General features: G+C 39.9%; 1 protein-coding gene and 1 long non-coding RNA gene across 6 annotated transcripts in view; both read left to right on the forward strand.

Annotated features, from left to right (window-relative positions):
• The window catches only part of mcf2l2 (MCF.2 cell line derived transforming sequence-like 2), a 182,136-nt gene that overhangs the window by 72,803 nt on the left and 88,309 nt on the right, over positions 1–21,024 (forward strand). For all 5 annotated transcript variants that reach the window (XM_017304428.1, XM_017304431.1, XM_008407840.2 and 2 more), the window contains exons 17-18: positions 9,810–9,925; positions 11,438–11,507. In XM_017304428.1, coding sequence (XP_017159917.1) covers positions 9,810–9,925; positions 11,438–11,507 — 186 coding nt within the window. The remainder of the gene's footprint in view (positions 1–9,809; positions 9,926–11,437; positions 11,508–21,024) is intronic.
• On the forward strand, positions 15,381–16,478 carry LOC103464036 (uncharacterized). Its single transcript, XR_533581.2, has 2 exons — positions 15,381–15,668; positions 16,329–16,478. It is a non-coding gene; the product is annotated as an uncharacterized LOC103464036 (long non-coding RNA).

The raw sequence follows: 21,024 nt of genomic DNA on the forward strand, positions 1-21,024 counted from the left end.
GTTGTATTAAAGCAAATAGTGAAATTTGTAAAAAAAAAAAAGAATGTAAATGGTCAAAATGTTGTAAATTGCATATTAAATATTAAGGTTTGTTAAGATGTCACATTCAGGTTTATTAAGAAATAAATGTTTATTCGATGCTTTAATCTTCAAAATTTGGCTGAAATTAAACCTTCCTGATTGAAGCTGTAATAACCTCCTGATTGTGGCAAAGGATTAATGAAAACTTTGAAAATGTTATTTGCTATTATTGTCTATTAGAGAAAGTTTGAAACTTCTGTAGGCCCTCATGGTTGGTCATTCAATACAGACTCCAGTGACTTTGTTCTCAGGGACTAAAAAGATGTTACCAATCAAAAACCAAAATCAAGAAAATTATGGACAATCCTGGGCATTGTACTCATATACTGTATAAACTAGGGTAAAGCATTTGGTTACGGTGTCACATTAGATGTGCAGGGGTGCTGTATATGGGGGGAAAGGGATGACAAATCTAGGGGCCCTGGCCAACAGGGGTCCCGCCACAATTTAATTATTTATTTTTTTGTTCATAGAAATTAAAAAAACAAATTGTACACAAAATTTGTAATATGATTAATTACAAAAGAAAATCATATTGTATTTTCAAAGATTGTTTTTAGCAGTAAAAATTTAATGTTCCAACTCCCAGATCAAAAAACACACATTCATATTTGCCCTGAACACCCCCCTATTTGCTTTAAATGGTTCGTTCCTGCTTGGAGCACTTGAGAGTGATGCTGTTGGCAGCAGTCAGTGGAAGACACAAACGATTGTGGCAGTTACTATGCTGCTAAGAAAAGTTATAAAATCAGGTTTTCAAAAAAAAGGAGAGGGAGAGAGAGAAAAAGGCAAGAGTGTTAATTTATAACCCAGTTTTTCTCCTAGAGAGGTGAGTAGACTGTGAGATTATCAAACATTTAGCATAATTAGCTTAGCTACAAACTGTTGTTTGCCTCCTTTTCACTAGAATTTAATGAATTAAGGAAATAAATTACCAACATATTAATGTATTTAACTTGTCCCTTGTACCTTTTACCACTTAACAGATGAGTCAGTCAGCAGCAGCTCTAACCCACGTCCCTCCTGACCCGTCCTCTCCTTAGTGAAATTAAAGCTGCAGTATGTCGCTTTTATATAATTTTTTTTTTCACATATTTTTTAAAACGGTCATTATGTTGTGACAGTATGATATGAGAGGTAATATGTGAAAAATCAATTTCCTCTGCCTTCTCTCAGTGCTAGAAACAACCAGTCAGTGGCAGGAGAGTTTTAGTGCTGTCAATCACAATCTCCTGTGGTGCTGCTCATCCTTCCTCCCCCTCGATTTGTGCCACGCTGCAGCTAGCATAACACAGAGCTGTGCAGATTCAAACTGTGACTGCTCAGTTTAGCTTGCATAGCTACCAATGACGGCAGATAAACGGTTTCTTGTAATGATAAGTTGTTTCTCCACCATTAGCACATTTAGCAGTGAGTGAATGAGGCTAATTGACAGCGCTAAGAGCGTCCTACTGGTTCTGATTGGTTGTTTTGGTCAGAACAGTGCATTACTTTAACCAGATGGAGGAGATGGATTGTTTTCACAGATTATCTGTCATATAACAAACTGCTATGACATCGTAACAGCTTTAACAAATATGGAGAAAACATATTTTTGATTAAAGTTATGTACTGCAGCTTGAATAAAATGCAACTACATTGCATTTTTGAGAAGTCTAGATTGCTTTATGTGTATTTATATAAATATTTTGGTAATACTCTGTAAAATACCAGAATAACTTCAAACTTTTATACTTTTGGCTGTAAATCAGGTGTTATGATCAGTTACTCAGTACTTCGGTAGTTTACTAAATACTTTTTACACTTGCTTAATTAAACGTATTTAATGTATATGTAACACAGATGGGAAGGGTATTATATATTCTAGATGAATGGGCCAATAGATTCGGATATCGGAGCATGGTGGGGTGTTTAAATGACACACAAAAACAGTTGGATGAATTTAAAGAACAACTGGCTTTAGTGACATAAACCATAAAATTGTCAAACAGTTGTACAAGACACACAATTATGAAAATAAAATTACACACAATAAAATACAAGAAATAATAATACTTGGCCAAGTGCTAGTTCTCAGTTTTAAATCTTTTGGGTGCACCCTGGTAATCTGAATTCTAAATGGTAATAGGCAACAGATTAATCAATTTCAGTTCCAATTAGGTTCAACTCAATACTGTTCACATGAGGAGAATTTCCTACACAGCAGTTTGTTATAAAGTCACAAATAAAAACTGGTCCAAAAGGTAAGGTCCAGAATTCCAGGATTAAACAATAACAATGAAAAATGTCAGTCAGTGGTCTCACACATAACCAACTGTGTGTGAAGATGTGAGTGATACAGGCCTACCACACTGCGAGGTGCAGCAGGACTCCAAATGGAAAAGAAGGAATCCAGTTCTTTCTAAGTCCAGGTGGGAAGGCTCGCCATCAAAGGCACAGGAGGAATCCACCTCAGGAACAATCCAGCATAGAAAAAAAATCCTGACCTGTCAACAGACAGGACCATCAGAATAATAGAATTTTATTAAGCTGTTCTAGCTGTAATCCTTAAATCATGTTTCTGTAGACATCATATTTGACATCAATTTGTTATCAAATAATTTGCAATAAAACAGTGTAGAGTGGAACACTGGACCAGCTCTACACCCTCAGCAGGGTCCTGGAGGGTGCATGGGAGTTCGCCCAACTAGTCTACTTGTGTTTTGTGGACTTGGAGAAGGCGTTCGACCGTGTCCCTAGTGGGGTCTTGTGGGGTTCTCTGGGAGCATGGGGTACCGGGCCCTTTGATACGGGCTGTCAGGTCTCTGTATGACCGGTGTCATAGTCTGGTCTGCATTGCCGGCAGTAAGTCAGACTCGTTTCCGGTGAGAGTTGGACGAAGGCTGCCCTTTGTCAACGATTCTGTTCATTACTTTCATGGACAGAATTTCTAGGCGCAGCCAAGGTGTTGAGGGAATCATTTTGGTGGCCTTAGGATCACATCTCTGCTTTTTGCGGATGATGTGGTCTTGTTGGCTTCATCAGATCGTGATCTGCAGCTCTCGCTGGAGCGGTTTGCGGCCGAGTGTGAAGCGGCTGGGATGAGACTTAGTGCCTCCAAATCTGAGGCGGAAAAGGGTAGAGTGCCTTCTCCGGGTCGGTGGGGGAGGGGGGGGGGTAGTCCAGACTCAAGTGGAGGAGTTTAAGTATTTGGGGATCTTGTTCACGAATGAGGGAAGAAGGGAGCGGGAGATCGACAGGCGGATTGGGGTAGCGTCTGCCATGAAACGGGCGCTGTACCGGTCCGTCGTGGTGAAGAGAGAGCTGAGTCAAACAGCGAAGCACTCGATTTACCGGTCAATCTACGTTCCCACCCTCATCTATGGTCATGAACTTTGGGTCATGACCGAAAGAACGAGATCATGGATACAAGCGGCCGCAGGGTAGCTGGGCTCTCCCTTAGAGATAGGGTGAGAAGCTCGGTCATCCRGGAGGGACTCAGAGTAGAGCCRYTGCTCCTCCACGTCGAGAGGAGCCAGTTGAGGTGGCTCGGGCATCTGGTAAGGATGCCTCCTGGATGCCTCCCTGGTGAGGTGTTCCGGGCACGTACCACCGGGAGGAGGCCCCGGGGGAGAGGGAAGTCTGAGCCTCCCTTCTGAAGCTGCTGCCCCTGCGACCCGACCCCGGATAAGCAGAAGAAAATGGATGGATGGATGGATGGATGGGACAAATCAGATAAAAGTTTCACAAATCCCAAACATGGTTATAAATATTCTGCTATAAGAGCAGAATCATCCAGTCCATGTTTGAAGTTACTAGATATAGTAGTTTTTTAATTAAAGCAATTCTAGTGTGATCCAGATGCAAAAAAGTGGTAAAATCAACCTTTATTGAAGTTTCACAAATCAGAAACATTTTTCACAAATCCCAAACATGGTAACAGAGATTCCCCATCTATCAGCGGGATAAAGATAGTCACCTCTTTGGAAATGGCAGTAAAGTCAGTGCACTCGATTTTAATATGCGCGACAGCACAAGTTATGGCGCTCTCTTTTCAAAATAAAAGCGCACCTCCGGTTTGATTTATGTTTCTCTCCTGCGGCTTTAAAAATGTAAAACTTTGTGAATGTAAAAGAGTTTGATAGTGAATGTAAGAGAGTTTGATAACTTGACAGTATGTGTAAGAGAGTTTGATAGTGAGTGTAAGAGAGTTTGACTGTGAATATAAGAGTTTGACTGAATGTGAGAGAGTTTGATAGTTTGACAGTATGTGTAAGAGAGTTTGATAGTGAGTGTAAGAGAGTTTGATAGTGAATGTAAGAGAGTGTGATAGTATGTGTAAGAGAGTTTGTACGTTTTGGCCAATGGGGCCTCTCATATTTTCGGGCCCTCTCAGTTTGAGAGGTTTAACTCTCGACTTGCCAACGGGGTCACGAGTGAGAAGAGGGAGTTTCTTCTCATCGGAAGTCAGTTTGATATTGTTTTGCTTTGTTGCTGTTCGTGTTGTGGATTCAGGGGCGAAATCAGTCAAGGTAATTTTTATATTACTGTCATATAATTTAAAAATCGCTTCCTTGAATGTAAATGGATTGAGTAGTCCAGTGAAAAGAAAAAGGGTCTTGGCCAAATTGAAAAAAGATGGGATACAAATCGCTTTTTTCAAGAGACACATATGTCCAAACAAGAGCATGACAAGTTTAAGTCATTTGGTTACTCAAACACGTTTTATAGCTCTTATAGAAATAGTAGAAAGAGAGGGGTAATCACCCTAATTTCTAATTCACTCAACTTTAAATTGATATCTGAGAAGGGCGATGAAGAAAATGCAAGATTTGTTATTATAAAGGGGAGGATTGGTGATGTTGTCACAATTGTTAATATACGTATATGTACCACTAGAGAGTGACAGAACTTTCTTAAACATGGTCTTTGACACCATTATCTCATTTAGTGAAGGAGTTCTTGTTTGCACTGGAGATTGGAGCACAATCCCTAATTATGCTCTATACAACAAGCTATAAGAAGCAAAAAACTGGTAGGTCAAAAGATCTAAATAGCCTGATCAGGGAGATGGGCATGTTTGATGTCTGGAGGGATCTCCATATTAAAGAAAGAGAATTTACCCATTACTCTTCTACACACAAACTCCACTCCAGGATCGACCTGTGTCTGATTAACACCATCGATAGATCTAAAGTGAAGGAATGCTTAACTGGAACGTCTGATATTTCAGAGTGTGGTCTGGGAATTGATGGACAAATAGATAGTGTTGTATCTATCCATTTGTCCATCGGTTTGTCTAATAGGCCTTCTGGTGCTTAAATATAGGTATTCTTAATAATGAAACCACAACAAAGGAGATTAGAAAAGAAATAACAGAATGTGTAAAAGACAATAATAATGGGCAGGTAAATCCCACCTTAGTTTGGGACACGGTCAAGGCAGTAATAAGAGGGAGACTAATTTCTAGAACTGCTTATCTTAAAAAAATAAAAAGGTTGAAATACGAGGAATTAGAAAACACACTGAGGAAATTAGAAGTAAAACAGCAAATGAGTAACAATGGAGAATTATCAGAGCAAATAATGAAAACTAAAAACAATATAAATGATATGATACTTGAGGAAAAATTAAGATTCTCCAAACAAACATTTTACGAATCAGGCCCAAAAGCTACACGAATCTTAGCTAGACAACTTTGTAAACACCAATTGAAGCATTCGATTACCAAAATTAGAGAATCCTCAACTGGTAATTTAACTTACGACATGGATAAAATACATAAAACCTTTGAAAATTACTTTAAAACACTATACTCTGCCCCAGAACCAGTTAACATAACTGCTATTGATGATTATTTGGCAGCTTTGGACCTTCCTTCGCTTGGACTAATCCAAAACGAAGCTCTATCTGCTCCCATTACCCAGAAAAAATTGGATACAGTTATTGGACATTTGAAAAGTAATAAGTCCCCAGGGTAGTGATGGGTTTCCAAATGAATGGTACAAGATGTTTGGGGAGGAACTTTCCCCAGCCCTGCTTGAGTCCTTTAACTGGACCTTGAATAGGGCGGAGATGCCACCATCTTTGAGAGAGGCTGTAATATCTGTCCTCCCTAAAGAAGGGAAAAATGTTGAATACTGCGAATCATATCGCCCAATCTCAATTCTGAATGTTGATTACAAAATATTTACATCAATAATCTCTCGAAGAATGGAGTATTACTTTTTAGATCTAGCACATGAAGACCAGATGGGATTCATCAAAGGCAGACAAACTCATGACAGCATAAGACGAACATTACATATATAAGCTTGAGCGAAAAAGCAGGGTCTCAGCGTCGCATTAATTAGCCTAGACGCAGAAAAAGCTTTTGATCGGGTCAACTGGACTTTTCTATACAAGGTACCAGAGCGTCTGGGCTTTAATAATCAGTTTATTAGTTGTTTGCGGTCACTTTATGATGAACCACGGGCCAGGATAAAAATCAATGGGCACCTAACAAATAGCTTCCAACTACACAGAGAAACCCGCCAGGGATGTTGCCTAAGTCCATCACTTTTTGCAATATTCATTGAACCCTTGGCACAGGCCATTAGAGAGAATGATGAGATAAAGGATGTTAGCTTTGCAAATATAGAACACAAAATTGGCCTCTTTGCAGATGACATAATCACATACCTCCAAAATCCAAATATAACGCTCCCCAAACTTATGTCAGCTCTATCTGAGTTTGGTCAACTGTCGGGCTTCAGTCTAAACATCACAAAAACACAAGTTCTGACAATTAACTACTCCCCCAGTAAATTTATAAGAAAGACTTATGGACTCAAGTGGGATGCCAAAAAGCTAAAACACATAGGAGTATTTATTTCCCAAGATTTGGATGAGTTATTTAGTTTGAACTTTGGTAATCTTACTGAAACCATACAAAAATACTTGACAGCCTGAGCAAGGTTACTGTTGGATTTCACAGCTAGAATGGAAATAGTGAGGATGAATCTGCTTCCTCGATTTTTATATATATTCATGTCATTGCCTATTAGAATATCTAGCACACAGTTCCATGCCTGGAATAGGCTGATCTCAAGATTTATTTGGTCCGGGACTAGACCAAGGATAAAATTTAAAACACTCCAAATTAATGGAGATGGGGGGGGGGGGGGGGGTCTGGCCCTTCCAAATTTGAGAGAATACTATTACGCATCTCAAATAAGATTTATGGTCTACCGGTGCTCCCCTGAAAAGGAGACTGGATGGAAACAGATTGAACTTAGGCAGGGTGCTGATGTGGCCCTCCTGTAACTCAAACTTTCGGCCAGGAGAGTTAGACTCTTCTTTTTTAGGCTGGAAAGATAGAGGACTGGTAGCTTTGTGCTAATTTGTAGAAGGTAACACCTTTAAAACATTTGAGCAACTGAAAAGGGATTATAATCTTGAGAACAGAGACTTATTTAAATACTTTCAGCTAAGACATTTCAACAATACCTAAATAAAAAAAGGCGTTCCTCCAGAAGGTAATGCTATTGTGCAATTTAGTACAAATGCTTATACATGAGTATAAGCATTTGTATACATGGGAGGTGACTCCCAAACTATATAAGGGGTTGCAGAAACATAATGGAAATAACACCTTGAATATCAAGTCAAAATGGGATGGGGAATTGGAAGTGAAAGTTACAGAGGGTGATTGGCTTTCAATGTGTGTGACATAACAGACCTCTACCAGTTCTAAAACATGGAAAGAATTTGGATGGAAGTGCTTAGTTAGATACTTTATTACACCTCAAATTACTAGTAGACATAGAGGAGAACAACAGCAATGTGGAGACATTGTGGCCATCTGAATGTCAATCACTCATGTATTTTGGTCCTGCCCAAAGTTGGCACCTTACTGGGATGGAATCTATCAGACTACTGGGATAATTTTGGGGTATGTCATCCCCAAAGGCCCCAGAATTTTTCTGCTGGGGCTGTTAACTGGAGAAGTGTTTCAAAAAGATGATGAGTATCTTTTTAAAATTCTATCAATTGCAAGAAAAAAGCTATTACACGGTCTTGGCTAGAGAAACTCCCTCCCCAGCTGGACCATTGGCGGGAAGTCGTGGAGGAGATTCACTCTATGGAAAAATGGACATATATTTTACATATAAAAGGACATTCTTACAACAAACGCTGGTCTAAATGGCTGGCATACAAGAGCAAGGAAGCGTAACTATGGGTATCATCTTGTAGTGTTTTCTTTTTCTTTCTAACTATGAATCAGTGCCCCTAGTTCTGTGTATTGTATGTTTCATTGTAAAAATTAAAAATGTTGGAGTATAAAAAAAGAAAAAAAATAGAAAAAATTTAAGCAACCTACTTGCATACTGGATGTGGACTTTTGGATGTTAAATTCATGAGCAGTAAATATTGTGCTAATTATCAGTATTGAACCAAAGAAAGCAAGGCAGATGCAAGCCTTTAAAATTGTGACGCTTTTTATGGGTCAAATGGACTCAAAAAATTGTAACAGCAGCTCCGCAGGGGGGCCCAAACTAATTTTTTGTCAAGGGGCCCACAATTCCTGGCGGTACCCCTGTCACGCGGCCACGCCCTCTGACCAGCGGTCTAACTAATGGAGACCAGGTAAAGCCAACTCCTTTATCTCTGGGTAAAGTTCCATGTTGATTGGGTCAACATAAAACATTTTGAGTTTTAAGTGTTGTTGAGGACCAGGAATCAGTGACTTTGTAGGAGATACGACAGTTTAATTTTCATGGTGAATAAACAAACTTTCAAGCCTGGCTACACCTGTTAGACATGTATAAAAAGTCACTATATTGATATATTTAGATCCACCATGCCTTGTGAGTAAAACTTGCAAAATTTCTAGCCGATCAATTAAAACCTCTAGTAGGAGCACGAGTAAAAGACAGGTTAAGGTAGGTATTGGGAAGTTTATTAAAATTCCGTACCTCTATAACAAAGTCGGGTAAATGAAGAGGGTGTACTGTAGTGATTTCTACTGCACATTTTATGTTGCATTCCCATCCTTGAATGTGCAAAATCAGGTGAGTTTTGGTATATGTTTAGGCCTCCAAAAAGCCACTTGAATTTGGAAGCTCACTACAATAGTCAAATTCACCCATCCGACTCCCTCCACACTTGGATAGTAAGCTGGCAACAGCTGAAAGGATGTTATGAATGTGGTGGAACAAGTCCCACAGCAACTCCAAACTAATAACTTCCAGTAGCTAACATCCACTGCTATTTTCCTCTATAAGCAACCCTACTGTAGGAATGGCCTGGCATTGGCCATTCCTACAGTAGGGTTGCTGGGCAGACGTTTGTAATTGTACAAACGTCTGCCCAGGTCCCTCTTGAAAATGAGATCTAGATCTCAACAGGGTTTACTTGGCTAAATAAATGAAATAAAATTTAAAAAATTGCCTTCCTGGGCAATTCTGCTTGTTTGTAGTCTGTCTGTTGTTTTGAAACTACAAAAGAGTCCCCGCCTCCAGGAAGCAATTGTTTTAAAGTAGACGAGGATCTGGACCCTCTTGATGAAACAAATAGTGTAGAACAAGGAGCTAGTTTTTACCAGGTTACTGCAGGACGGGACAGGATGACTTTGATATCTTAAATGTCATTCCAACAAAGGGAGACTCTTGACTTTTACATTTGTGAGAATGAAGGCAAAAACCTTTGCCTTCATTGACTACTTTTTCATTCATTTTGCTCTGTTTATCTTTGTACCTGCTCCACAGGGCTATGTTGCTGAGCTGAATAACTCAGAGCTCTGCCACCTCATCCCCCCCACGTTAGAGAATAAGCAAGACGTACTGTTTGGCAACCTGCCAGAAATATATGATTTTCACAACAAGTAGGTAACATTTTTTGTTGTCTGTCTTTGTGTTGGTATATTCTGATGTAAATAGACAGGGTTGTTAACACAAATCACAGGGAAGATAAGGAAACCATTTATTTGGTTAGTAAGACAGTTATGTATAATTTTTTATGTGCTTGTGCTTTAAAAATGGTCAGGCAGCTGAGAAGCAGCGTATCTTGCAAATTTATGATGGAAGTGTTTTGTGAATATGGCTTGTGAGTACATTACTTTATCCACTGTCTACACTCACTTATCCTTGTAGAAGAGTACAATGCCCATCTCCAGTAGTTATTGAACAAGACGGGGGTTCACTATAGAAAGATGGCCAGTCCATTACAGGGCAATACAGAGATTCAAAAGAAAAACAAACATGCATGCACTCACTGCTAAGGACAATTGAGAGTGATCAATTATCACAGCATCTGAAATGTCCAATTCAGTCCCATAGATGTTTTTTAAAAAAATGATGTAAAGATGTATATATTAACTGTCAGGTGAAAATGATCTGGAACAGCCTTCTCTGATGGTTTTTTACACTGGAGGTGACAACATTTTAATAGGGATTTAGGGTGCATTCACACCAGACTTGTTTAGTCATTTTAATCAATCTCCAGTTCTTTTGCCTAGAAAATACGATATATTTGAGGAGCATAATTGAACTCTGATGCGGACCAAAAAAGTGAACTCTGGTCCGCCTACAAAACTCGGTCTCTGTTTGTTTGAAGTGAACTCTAGTGCGGTTCGACTGTATATCCAAATGCCAACCAGACTGAAGACTGCTACAAAAGCAGGAAGTGGACTACAGCACAGGGCATTTTGGGTAAATGCCACCAAAACAAGTGTGCGTATCTTGTGGTCTTTTGCTAAAGACAAAAGAGAAACCCACAACTGCTAAAATCTGACACCACTCCATTTTTGTCCTCATTTTATGCATTCAGTATCTTCTTCAGTGATTCCACAGAGTTGATTCCACAGTAGTTCTTGGTGCTGTGCCACCACAGGCAATGGAGTGAACAGGTTGCTCAATGGGTTTGGCTCATTGGACACATGCAGTGAGAAAGTGAATCACATCAGCTGAAAATGTAACATTTGCAACTTTAATCGCCAGTCGAACCGACTCTACCAGACTATCAGGTGGGAAAATAACCTTATTCTCCCATCTGTCAATAGAGCCAGCAGCAAGGATCATGATAATAGTAGAAGTATTTTATAAGCACACATAGTCAGGACAAAGTAAGTGGCTTCATTCATGAATGAATGGATGTGCAACAGGTTTAGGTTTAGATAAGTTAAACCAGAGAAAACTTATTTGGAGAACTGCTTTAAAATGATGATTTCTGAAACTGTTAAGTCACCCTCAACATCCTCTGTTTAAAACTAGTTTTTAAAAAGTTTTTTAACTCTGCAAATATGATTCTGATTTGCAGCATATGGATTCATGGAAATTGGTCTGACAAGAGCCTGTGGAATAGCAGGAATTTAGTTTGGACTTTGTTTTATCTGCAGAACATTCCTCATGGAGCTGGAGAACTGTGCAGAGAATCCAGAACTGATTGGAACCTGTTTTCTGAAGAGGGTGAGTAGATGAACAGATTCAAACACTACAGCGATAGATTCAGCATGAGATTTGGTTACATATAGAAGCATAAACTGGAACCAGACAAACATTGCTATGCACCATGAAAAACATGGCATACCTGAAGTTGAGATGTGTGTTATACGTTTGGAGAAACAGAACATTTGGAAGACAAACGAAGGATCAGATTTTATTTTAATTCAGAGATGGATTAAAAATGGGTGAAGTAGCTGTTTATGGGGTGCCGTTTGTAAAGTTGCACAGTCAAAAATTAACAGCAATAAGCCAGGTGATTTGTGCTAGGCATTTTGTGTCCATCCATCCATAGTCTTTTCCATCAGTGACTAGATTGCATGTCTGTAGTTAGAGAAAAAGTTATTTATGGGATAAGTCAGCTGTTATCAGGTGAATTTGAATATTAGCTGGCTACATATTTAGCTTAGATATAAATATTAGCCTCAAACTAAATATTTAGCTCACTATTGAGAACTTAGCATCAATGTTTGTCTTATGTAATTATTAATTATTAATATTGTATTATTAATTTCACAAATAATACATTATTCATTCGTTCAACAACCAACTGTGTTTTTTCCAGTCTCAAGCACCCAAATATAATCAATATAAATCCCCCCCAAACAATACTACTCAATGTCCTTTTAATACAGAGCATCTCACTGGCTGGTTATTATAAATGAGAGGATGTGAAGAGGAATCATGTGCATGCATGCACGTTCAACTGATCAAGATGTAAATTAAAAACTTGCAGACGTTCCTTCACCTTAAACAAAATCAGTCAGAATGATCACCCTTCTTTCCTGTAAAGACATACATGACATGAAAATATATTGAAGACAAATAACTCACCTTTAGAGAAGCTCTTCTTCTTCCAATGTTCAAGTCCACAAACATTCTGGAAGCTTCCTCCACTGCTGAGCTGAAGTATTACTTCCAGTAGCAAAAATATTAAAATCCAGTTTACTCAAAATAACCTGGTCGTGTATCTTTCTCAGGCCAAACGTACATTACTCGCATTACTTTAGTTGAATAAACAGTTTAGTGATCCATCCATCCATTTTCTTCCGCTTATCCGGGGTCGGGTCGCGGGGGAGGCAGCTTCAGAAGGGAGGCCCAGACTTCCCTCTCCCCAGCCACTTCTTACAGCTCCTCCAGGGGAATCCCAAGGCGTTCCCAGGCCAGCCGAGAGACATAGTCCCTCCAGCGTGTCCTGGGTCTTCCCCGAGGCCTCCTCCCGGTGGGACGTGCCCGGAACACCTCACCAGGGAGGCGTCCAGGAGGCATCCTGACCAGATGCCCGAGCCACCTCAACTGGCTCCTCTCGACATGGAGGAGCAGCGGCTCTACTCTGAGTCCCTCCCAGATGACCGAGCTTCTCAACTATCTCTATGGGAGAGCCCAGCCACCCTGCGGAGAAAACCCATTCTTTGCGTGACTGGTAATTTCCTAACTACCCATAATGTTGACTCAATGGACAGCAATGGCGCAGGTGTGGCGCATGATAAGTCACGTAATGTCCAGTCGAGTAATTTATATCCATCCATATCAATGCTGCTGGCGCTGTCCTCTCGCACTTCCACTACTCAGCAGTAGGTGTCTGGTTACATTGTGTTGCATTCAATGTTGTCGGAAAAAAGAAATTCATGCGCTTAATGTCCGATTTCCCATAACTATTTATTGAATTCATAGTCGCCAGCTGGGGTGGCAACAGGGGTGGCAAGGCTCTCGTTTGGGGTGGCAACTGCCACCCCGTGCCACCCCACACAGCAAATTTGGAAGTGTTCCATCAACTCCTACAGAGTTAAATTTTACACTTTTAAGGTGTCTATATGGGTCCACACTGGATGGTGTAGAAGTTGCACTTTTGAAAGTGTTATTTGTGTAAAGTTGAATCAACACTCAGTAGTTGAAATCAAATACACTTCAGTGTTAATTTACCCAAAAACTAATGTATATTGTCAAAGGTTAACACTATAAATGTGTTAACCTAACACAGAACAGTGTAAAGAATAGAACAATGTAGAAATCTGAGTTTTAAAATTCTACTGGCAGGGTATGCTGTGGTGTTGCAGGGGTTAAGCACAGCCCACATATCGGGCTCTAGTTTTCAATGCGGCTGTCGTGGCTTCCCGGTCTTCCCCTTCTCTCATTACCCACTTTTCTGTTAATTCACTCCAAAATAAAAGCCAGTAGAGCAAATAAAACCTTTGTTCCCCCAGAAACTACTAGCCATCAATAATCTCCAAATTCATTTTAAGACATTAGATGCTACAAAAACACCAGCACAATTCGCAGAATATAATCTACTTTTATTTCAAAACATCAAACAGCACTGACGGCAATATACAACAAAGGTCATACATTCATGGTACTTTGCACTGAAGGTGAAGCTTTGAAAGTTCATTGGAAGCAGCCATGGGTGGTCTTGTGGTCACTGATAGTGAAGTGTCTTTGGTGCTGCTCTTGTTTTCACCAATATGAAGGAGGAAGACTTCCAGCCTGGAAGGAAAAACAAGAAATATAGCAGAAACTTTAGGATAACAAATAAATATTTTAAAAAGTAGTGTGAGCAAAACTAATCAGACTCACCTGTGTGTCACTGTTAGTTATTCAAATTACTCTGCCCACCTGGTTTACAAGACAAAGCATAAAAAAGTCAGAAATAATTACTAAAGAAATTAGTCAGCTTATATAAAAAAATGTGGACAGTAGTGATGGGTCCAGCAACACCGACCCGCCGGCGTCTGCATGTAGCTAAATATAAGGGATCAAAGCCAATTAAAAATCCAAGAAAAAGCAAATACTCCCACAAGCACTGCACTCCCAAGATACTAAAACATCAAATTTCTTTATGACATAAAAGAAAGCCCAACACAACCAATGACGGTCAATATATGCCAGGATTAGATTGGCTACAAATCATTTGAACAACTAAACCATATGACAATTAAATATGATTTAACTGACTCCTGTTACTAAACGTGAGTTTGATTTAAACTTTGTGACAATATTGCATTTACTAATTTTGTGATGTATGAACTGGGTGACAGGGCTATTACAGTTTCATTCGTCACTAGTGAGTGACGAATGAAGCATCGAGTAATAAACCTTTGGGCAAAGCAATGGGTTGGAAAGCTTAATTTCTTCATTTGCTTCATAAGACTTCATTTGCCCATCACTACCTGCAGCCCTAAACTTCCTTGTCCACCACATGCTCTCCCAGACCAAATAGGCCCCGCCATACTTTTAAAAACTCAAATCCCACAAAATCTCACAGGATTTAATACTTTGGCAGGATAAAAAAATATGAAGAGAGACATGACCTCAATTATTTAAAATATCTGGTTTGCCCCAAAATAACCAGGAGAACTATAGGCTAATGATGGGTCTAGCAACACCGACGCGCCGGCGCATGCATCAAGCCCATAGACCAACACCCGTGTCGGTGCGCGTATTGGTTTCAGCAAGTCACGTGACCAATACAGGAACTGCTTCGAAATGACACTGGATGCCAAACTGTGTTTATAAGGAAGCGAATCTGTCAAAAGCATTTGCCAAACAAATTCTGGATTTTTTATATTGTCATCTATGGAGCAGCTTCAGAGGAAATGTTTCCGCAGTGTGGGACCATTTTGATCTTATATCGGAAAATACATTTGCTTTCAATTTTGACGTTTTATCCGGTTCTTGTCAGTTTCTACTTAATCTATCTGAACCCAAATTCAGCTGAAACTGACTTTTATGCCCCTTTTCCACTGGCCCGCCAGGCTCGGCTCCGCTCGCTTTCCTTGCGTTTCCACCGGCCTTTTCAATGGGGCTAACGCTGCTTTTTTGGTTCCTGCTTCAGAGCAGGGTCAGCAGGGCCAGCCCGGGTTTGGTAGGCGACGCAAACTTCGCTGCTGTTCACTGATTGGCGGAGGGCGTGGTCAGAAGAGTGAGGCGAAGAGAGAAGAAAAATGAAGGCGCAACGTTTGAAACTCGCTGCAACACAGAAGTGATGGAAGATACAAACAAGCCATGAACTAAAAGATGCCGGCTTTTTTCTTTCGGATTTCAATATTCAACCGGCAGCTCAGAGCCGACGGAGCCCCACGGTGAACACTGACTCAGACGCAGCTAACGCCGCTGCTGCTCTCCAGCCAGGTGAGCAGTTTGTAGATATATCTGTCTGGTTTTTACTACATTTAAGGTTGCATACATACAGCCATGGACGACATTTAAAACACACAGCCTGCTGTATTTTTATTGCTCAAACACAATATGCGCATTTTCTGAAGACACTCAGTTGCACATTAGTTATAAATGACTCAATATTGTACAGCATGTTACCGTCATTTATCTTTGTGTGAATCTAGAGCTTCGATTGTTTCTCATTTTGCTGTTGCATCCGAGTTTCCCCCATTGTGAGATAATAAAACATGTCATATGACATCCTATTGTAAAATGGCAAAATATCTCTAATCAATTTGTTATGAATTATTCATTGTAGAATGAACAATAAACCTGAAGAAAACGATAGTGGTATTTTATCCATGGCTGTAAGCCTGCATAGGTCTAAAACTTAAAAGTAATTGCATTTTGTCTTTAATTTACACAACTATTCCAGTTATTTAATTCTGGCTGGATGGTAAAAAAAAGTGTTGTATGAATATATATATATATATATATATATATATATATATATATATATATACATAGCAACATGTCTGTTTTAAATAATTTCTTATGTGTATGTAACGTCCACATTAGTAATTGTTATTCATCTACATTTAAGTGCTATAAGCTATATCATCTGATTACCAGGGAGCAGGAGAGCAACATGGCTGACATGATGGAGAACATCAGAACACCTGGATCTACTTCAGGAGGAAGCAGCTACCAGCAGAGATGGCAGAGCAACAAGGAGAGTTGAGACAAACAAAAGAAAAATAAAAGTTGTTGTGTCTCAGTGAACAAAGTCTTTTTATTTCTTCTCACTCCACACATTATTGTACTTACTGTAGTTTATATCAAGCTCCTAATACAATCCTCCCAAAATGTGAGCTTTAGCCAGAGTGGAAACAACATTATATAAATATTTCATTGAACTTAACATTGTAGATTACCAATGAAGCCGTCCAAAACTGAATACATTATTCAGCAAACCAAACATTTTGACATTATCAGGGCAGCTATTAACAAGAACCCAAAATACAAATCATGTTTGTTAGTTTTTAGTTTATACATAATCGTTCTATTCACTCACTGTTTATTTTTCCTGCAGAATCCTCAATGTAAGAAAGTGAGAAAATGTGTCCAAAACCTGTAACCGTAATTAGTTATAACTAAGACTGAGTTTAAACTCTTAGTGTCCAAAATGTGAAATCATGGAAGAGGAACCAGTCACATTAGAAGGAATAAAGCTTTATATGTTCTCAGTATAACTTGGACACAGGTGAACCATAATTAAACATAGAAGTTAAAAACAACAGATTGTTAATGCACTTCAACTCTAAGAACATCAGACACATTTTTTTTTATCAGAAATGTTTCATCAGCATATTGAGCTCATGTGATTGCTGCTCCAGAAAGGTGAAGGTCTCTGGACATCCTGAAGGTAAACACTGACTGGCAGGAAGGCGGACACCGATGAGATGTCCTGCAACCCAAAGGCTGCAGAAGAACCACGATGGTCTGCCGTGGCAGTTTTCCAACATGAAAAGACATAGGAATATATTATGAATTAATTCTGACTAGGCCTGTAGCGATAAACGATAAATCAATTAATCGGACGATAAAAAAACCGATCGAGATCATTTTAATTATCGTCTTTATCGTCTCTTCCTGCTTTTTTTTCTTTCTGTTGATGACACTAAATGAAAAAAGGCTAAACTCCGGTGCTCTCCACTGACCCTCCCTTCCTCATTTCCTTAGTCCAGCGCACACTACACGAGTTGTCGGCCTATTTTCAAACCCTGAGAGACACATTAGCCGACAGAAATCCTGGGTATAATGGTTCGATCGGGTTTGTCGTGCCGTGTGGTGTCCAGCCACATGGGCACAAAATAATGGCTACAAGTCCAGTTAACTAATTTTAAAATCAGGCATTAATCAATGCTTTACTAGAATCTACCTGTGATGCATGTGGCTATAGAGTCAGCGTAAAGTCCTAGCTGAATGAAAATAATTATAACCTATTTATGTTACATTAACGAAGAACAGCTAAAAACCTACCGGGTTCATCAACTGCAGTAGCAATTTGGCTCCAACTCCTCCCCTTGTCATTTCTATATTCTTTGCACGAAACGTTAAATAAATATTAATGTTGTTTCCACATATCATCTCCGATGTCCGCTGGACTTCGGGTTGCGCCGTTTCAGCTGTTTGGGATTCCCATCCGTAATTTCCCCTCAGAAAGAGCAGAGGAGAATCCGTGCTTTCTGATTGGCTACCTGTCACATTCAGCGTTAAACTCCCAGTCGGGGAAAACCCCTGATTTAGATCGGAGCGGCCACGACGATCTACCGTAACCCACCACACACCGCAGGATGATCGGTTAGATCGGCCAACGTACTAAGATTGTCATAAGGGGAAAATAGGGGCAAAAAAATGATGTAGTGTGAACTATTGCATTAGGTTGTCGGATGTGCCGGTTTTCTCTATTTAAATCTAGAGATTACTGAAGGGCAACACAGACTTCATAATCTACACTCTTTTGGTTGAATGCGGTATTTATTTCCACTTTGGCTTTATGTTGTTTAGTTTTTATTCAAGTAAGTTTTTTGTTAATGGAGACTGAGAATCCATTTTATTTTTGTTATTTTTGTTATTATTTTGGTTGTTTTGTTTATTTAGTTTATCAGTTCCAGTGTTACGTGTTATTTTGAAAATAAATATCAGGAAATCGCATGTATTATTAGTCATTTCCATTCAATCAGTGTCAAAAGGTCTTGAAACAATATTATCATTTATCGCAATAATTTCTTTAGACAATTAATCGTCCAGCAAAATTTGTTATTGTGACAGGCCTAATTCTGACATTTTTAAATTATTTGCAACACCCTGACTAACATTAGCTCATGTATATTCGGCACTATTACAAGTTTTATCGTAGTTTAAAAATCATTGTTAGCTTACCTGAACTTCTGAGCCACCTGCTTTCTTCCCGTTATCACTACAGAAGGGTTCAGTGAATGCGCATATGAAACTGGTGGGTTCGGTCCCTCAAAAAAGGTTCAGAACCACTGTATTAGTGTTAAGTGCTTGGGCACAGTATGATTTATCTCTATTTATTTTCCCTTGTTTTTTTTGGAGACGTTAGTGATTAATCTTTTGTTAATATACGTTAGGGTTTGGCTAACGTCTTTGCGTCATTTAGTTATGCTAATTAGGGGCGCTGTTGGTCCGCCTATAAATAGGTAGGCTGGCATGTTGACGACTCCGCCTTCCCTCTCGCTCTTTTTGTTCGACCTCCGGAGCGCATGCATGCCCGTCCAGCCGCTGCGGGCCGCAGCTGAGGCTTCAAGCCTGCCAGTGGCGCAAAAAGTGGGTATGCAGGGTATGCAACGCATAGGGGCGCAGCACCAGAGGGGGCGCCAAAACCCCGTCTGGAGGGGGCGGCGCGCCGATGATTGTTTTCCCATACACTTCGGCGCGTGTAACGCTCCTTCACCTCGCGCACATAACAAGGTAAATGTAGCGAGTTTTACCCTTCACGTATCGTCGCCTCGGGGGGGGAGAGCGTCGCTCCTTCACCCTGACGATCCTTCCCTCGGGGGGTTGGGTGGTGGGGGGCGCCGATCTATGTTTTCGCATCCACCTGAATAATGTGTAGTTGCGCCACTGAAGCCTGCCATGGGGTATTTTTGTTAACTTTTGTTTGTTTTTCCAATTTTGGCCTGGTGGGACCGGTTGCCCTGTTTTCGATCCTTTCTTTGAAGTAGGTTCTTTTTTTGCTTAGTCCGGTATCAGCAGAGGCTTTGACGGCCCTGTATAGGGTTGGCCCTCTGCTGTACCGTTTTGTTCTGTTTGACCGGCTCACCAGGTCTACCTCTCTGTTAATACTTTTGGGGGTTTTGTTATTTTGGACACGGGATTTGAGGGCTTTTTGACTGTGTCTTCTTCACAGGAAAGATCAGAAGAAGTGAAAGACCCAAAGTGAAGAAAGCGTTAAGAATAAAATCTTGTTGAACCCTCACCCTCTTTTGCCTCATGTCCTTAAGTATGTTGAGTCCTTGGCAGACATAACAGTTAGTTACTACTGAATCACTGGTACTGCTTAATGTCGTGTTGTAGCCATTTTTTAACTGCTCAACATAAGCACAAGTGTAATTACTCCACTTGATGTAAGTAACAGAAACTAACTTCACTAAAATTACTCTTACTATTTCCTGGAAAATACACAAGATGTGCAGAAACATAAGTGAAAAAGAAACATAAACTTAATGACATGCTGCACATCTTGGAGCACATTTTACATTCTCCTATGTATGGAAACTCATGGCCCACCCAGTACATACTTGTGACATATTGGTCATTCTGGAAGGAGGTGAACACTGTCACACCAGTGTAGATCTTTGTCAGCAGCACATATGCACAAATGATTACAAACTATTATCAGAAGACTCTGAGTACCAAAGTCATCAGACTTTGGTACTCTGAGTACCAAAGTACAAAAGCCTGTTTGTAGACAACAGGCTTTGTGTTATCTACAAAGCCTGTAGATAACACTCTCTTGCCTGCAGCTTCATCTGTTTAAAGTGCTGCAGCTCTCTGAGGATGATGCTCTGGAGACCTCTTGGACCCTCGTCACAGCACGAACCTTTAAATTTTAACATAAGTTAAAAAAATGTATACAAAATTTAGATGCTTTAACTCCTTACATGTTTATGCAAAACATATTAGTGTATGCTTATTTACCACTGTGTGATTGCTGCCATGGCAAGGTTGTGTCACTGAATAGGATCTCTTCCAAAGACAGTGCTTTTGTGTCCGTAACAGTCTTGTTGTCCTCTAAAGCCAATGCTAAGATGTTTTTCTCCTTTCTGATCTTGCAACGAGCTTTGGCACAAGCTTTGTTCCGTCTGTGTCTTTATAAAGACGCCGAGATCGTCTTGTGATTATTGCAGCCAGGTCCTCAATTCTGCCTGCCAAGGAGTCCAGATCAGTTGTGCTAGATGTTGCTGCTGATGATAAATCAGAAGAATGCAGTTAACATAGAAGTACTTTAGGAACTTCCCCTAATTCTTTATCTGTATTAGCTCTCCTTTTGTCCACTGTTATTCAAATTTGTCAGACAAATTTGGGGGCGGCTGTTGAAAATGGACTATTGTAACTATGTGTATATCACTTTAAGAGCTCAGTAAGCTGTCTGAGTAATGTCTGCAGTGATTGGCTCATTGGATTTTCAGGCTACCAATAGCTGTTACTGTTGTTAGAGCACATGTTCAGTGTTGGATAATTAGAAAGTTCACGGGAGTAATCGATGGAGATCGTTAAAGCTGTTTGTTTAAGAGATTGT

This window comes from Poecilia reticulata, linkage group LG4 (assembly GCF_000633615.1).
Source record: "Poecilia reticulata strain Guanapo linkage group LG4, Guppy_female_1.0+MT, whole genome shotgun sequence".
In the NCBI taxonomy this organism is placed as follows: Eukaryota; Metazoa; Chordata; class Actinopteri; order Cyprinodontiformes; family Poeciliidae; genus Poecilia; species Poecilia reticulata.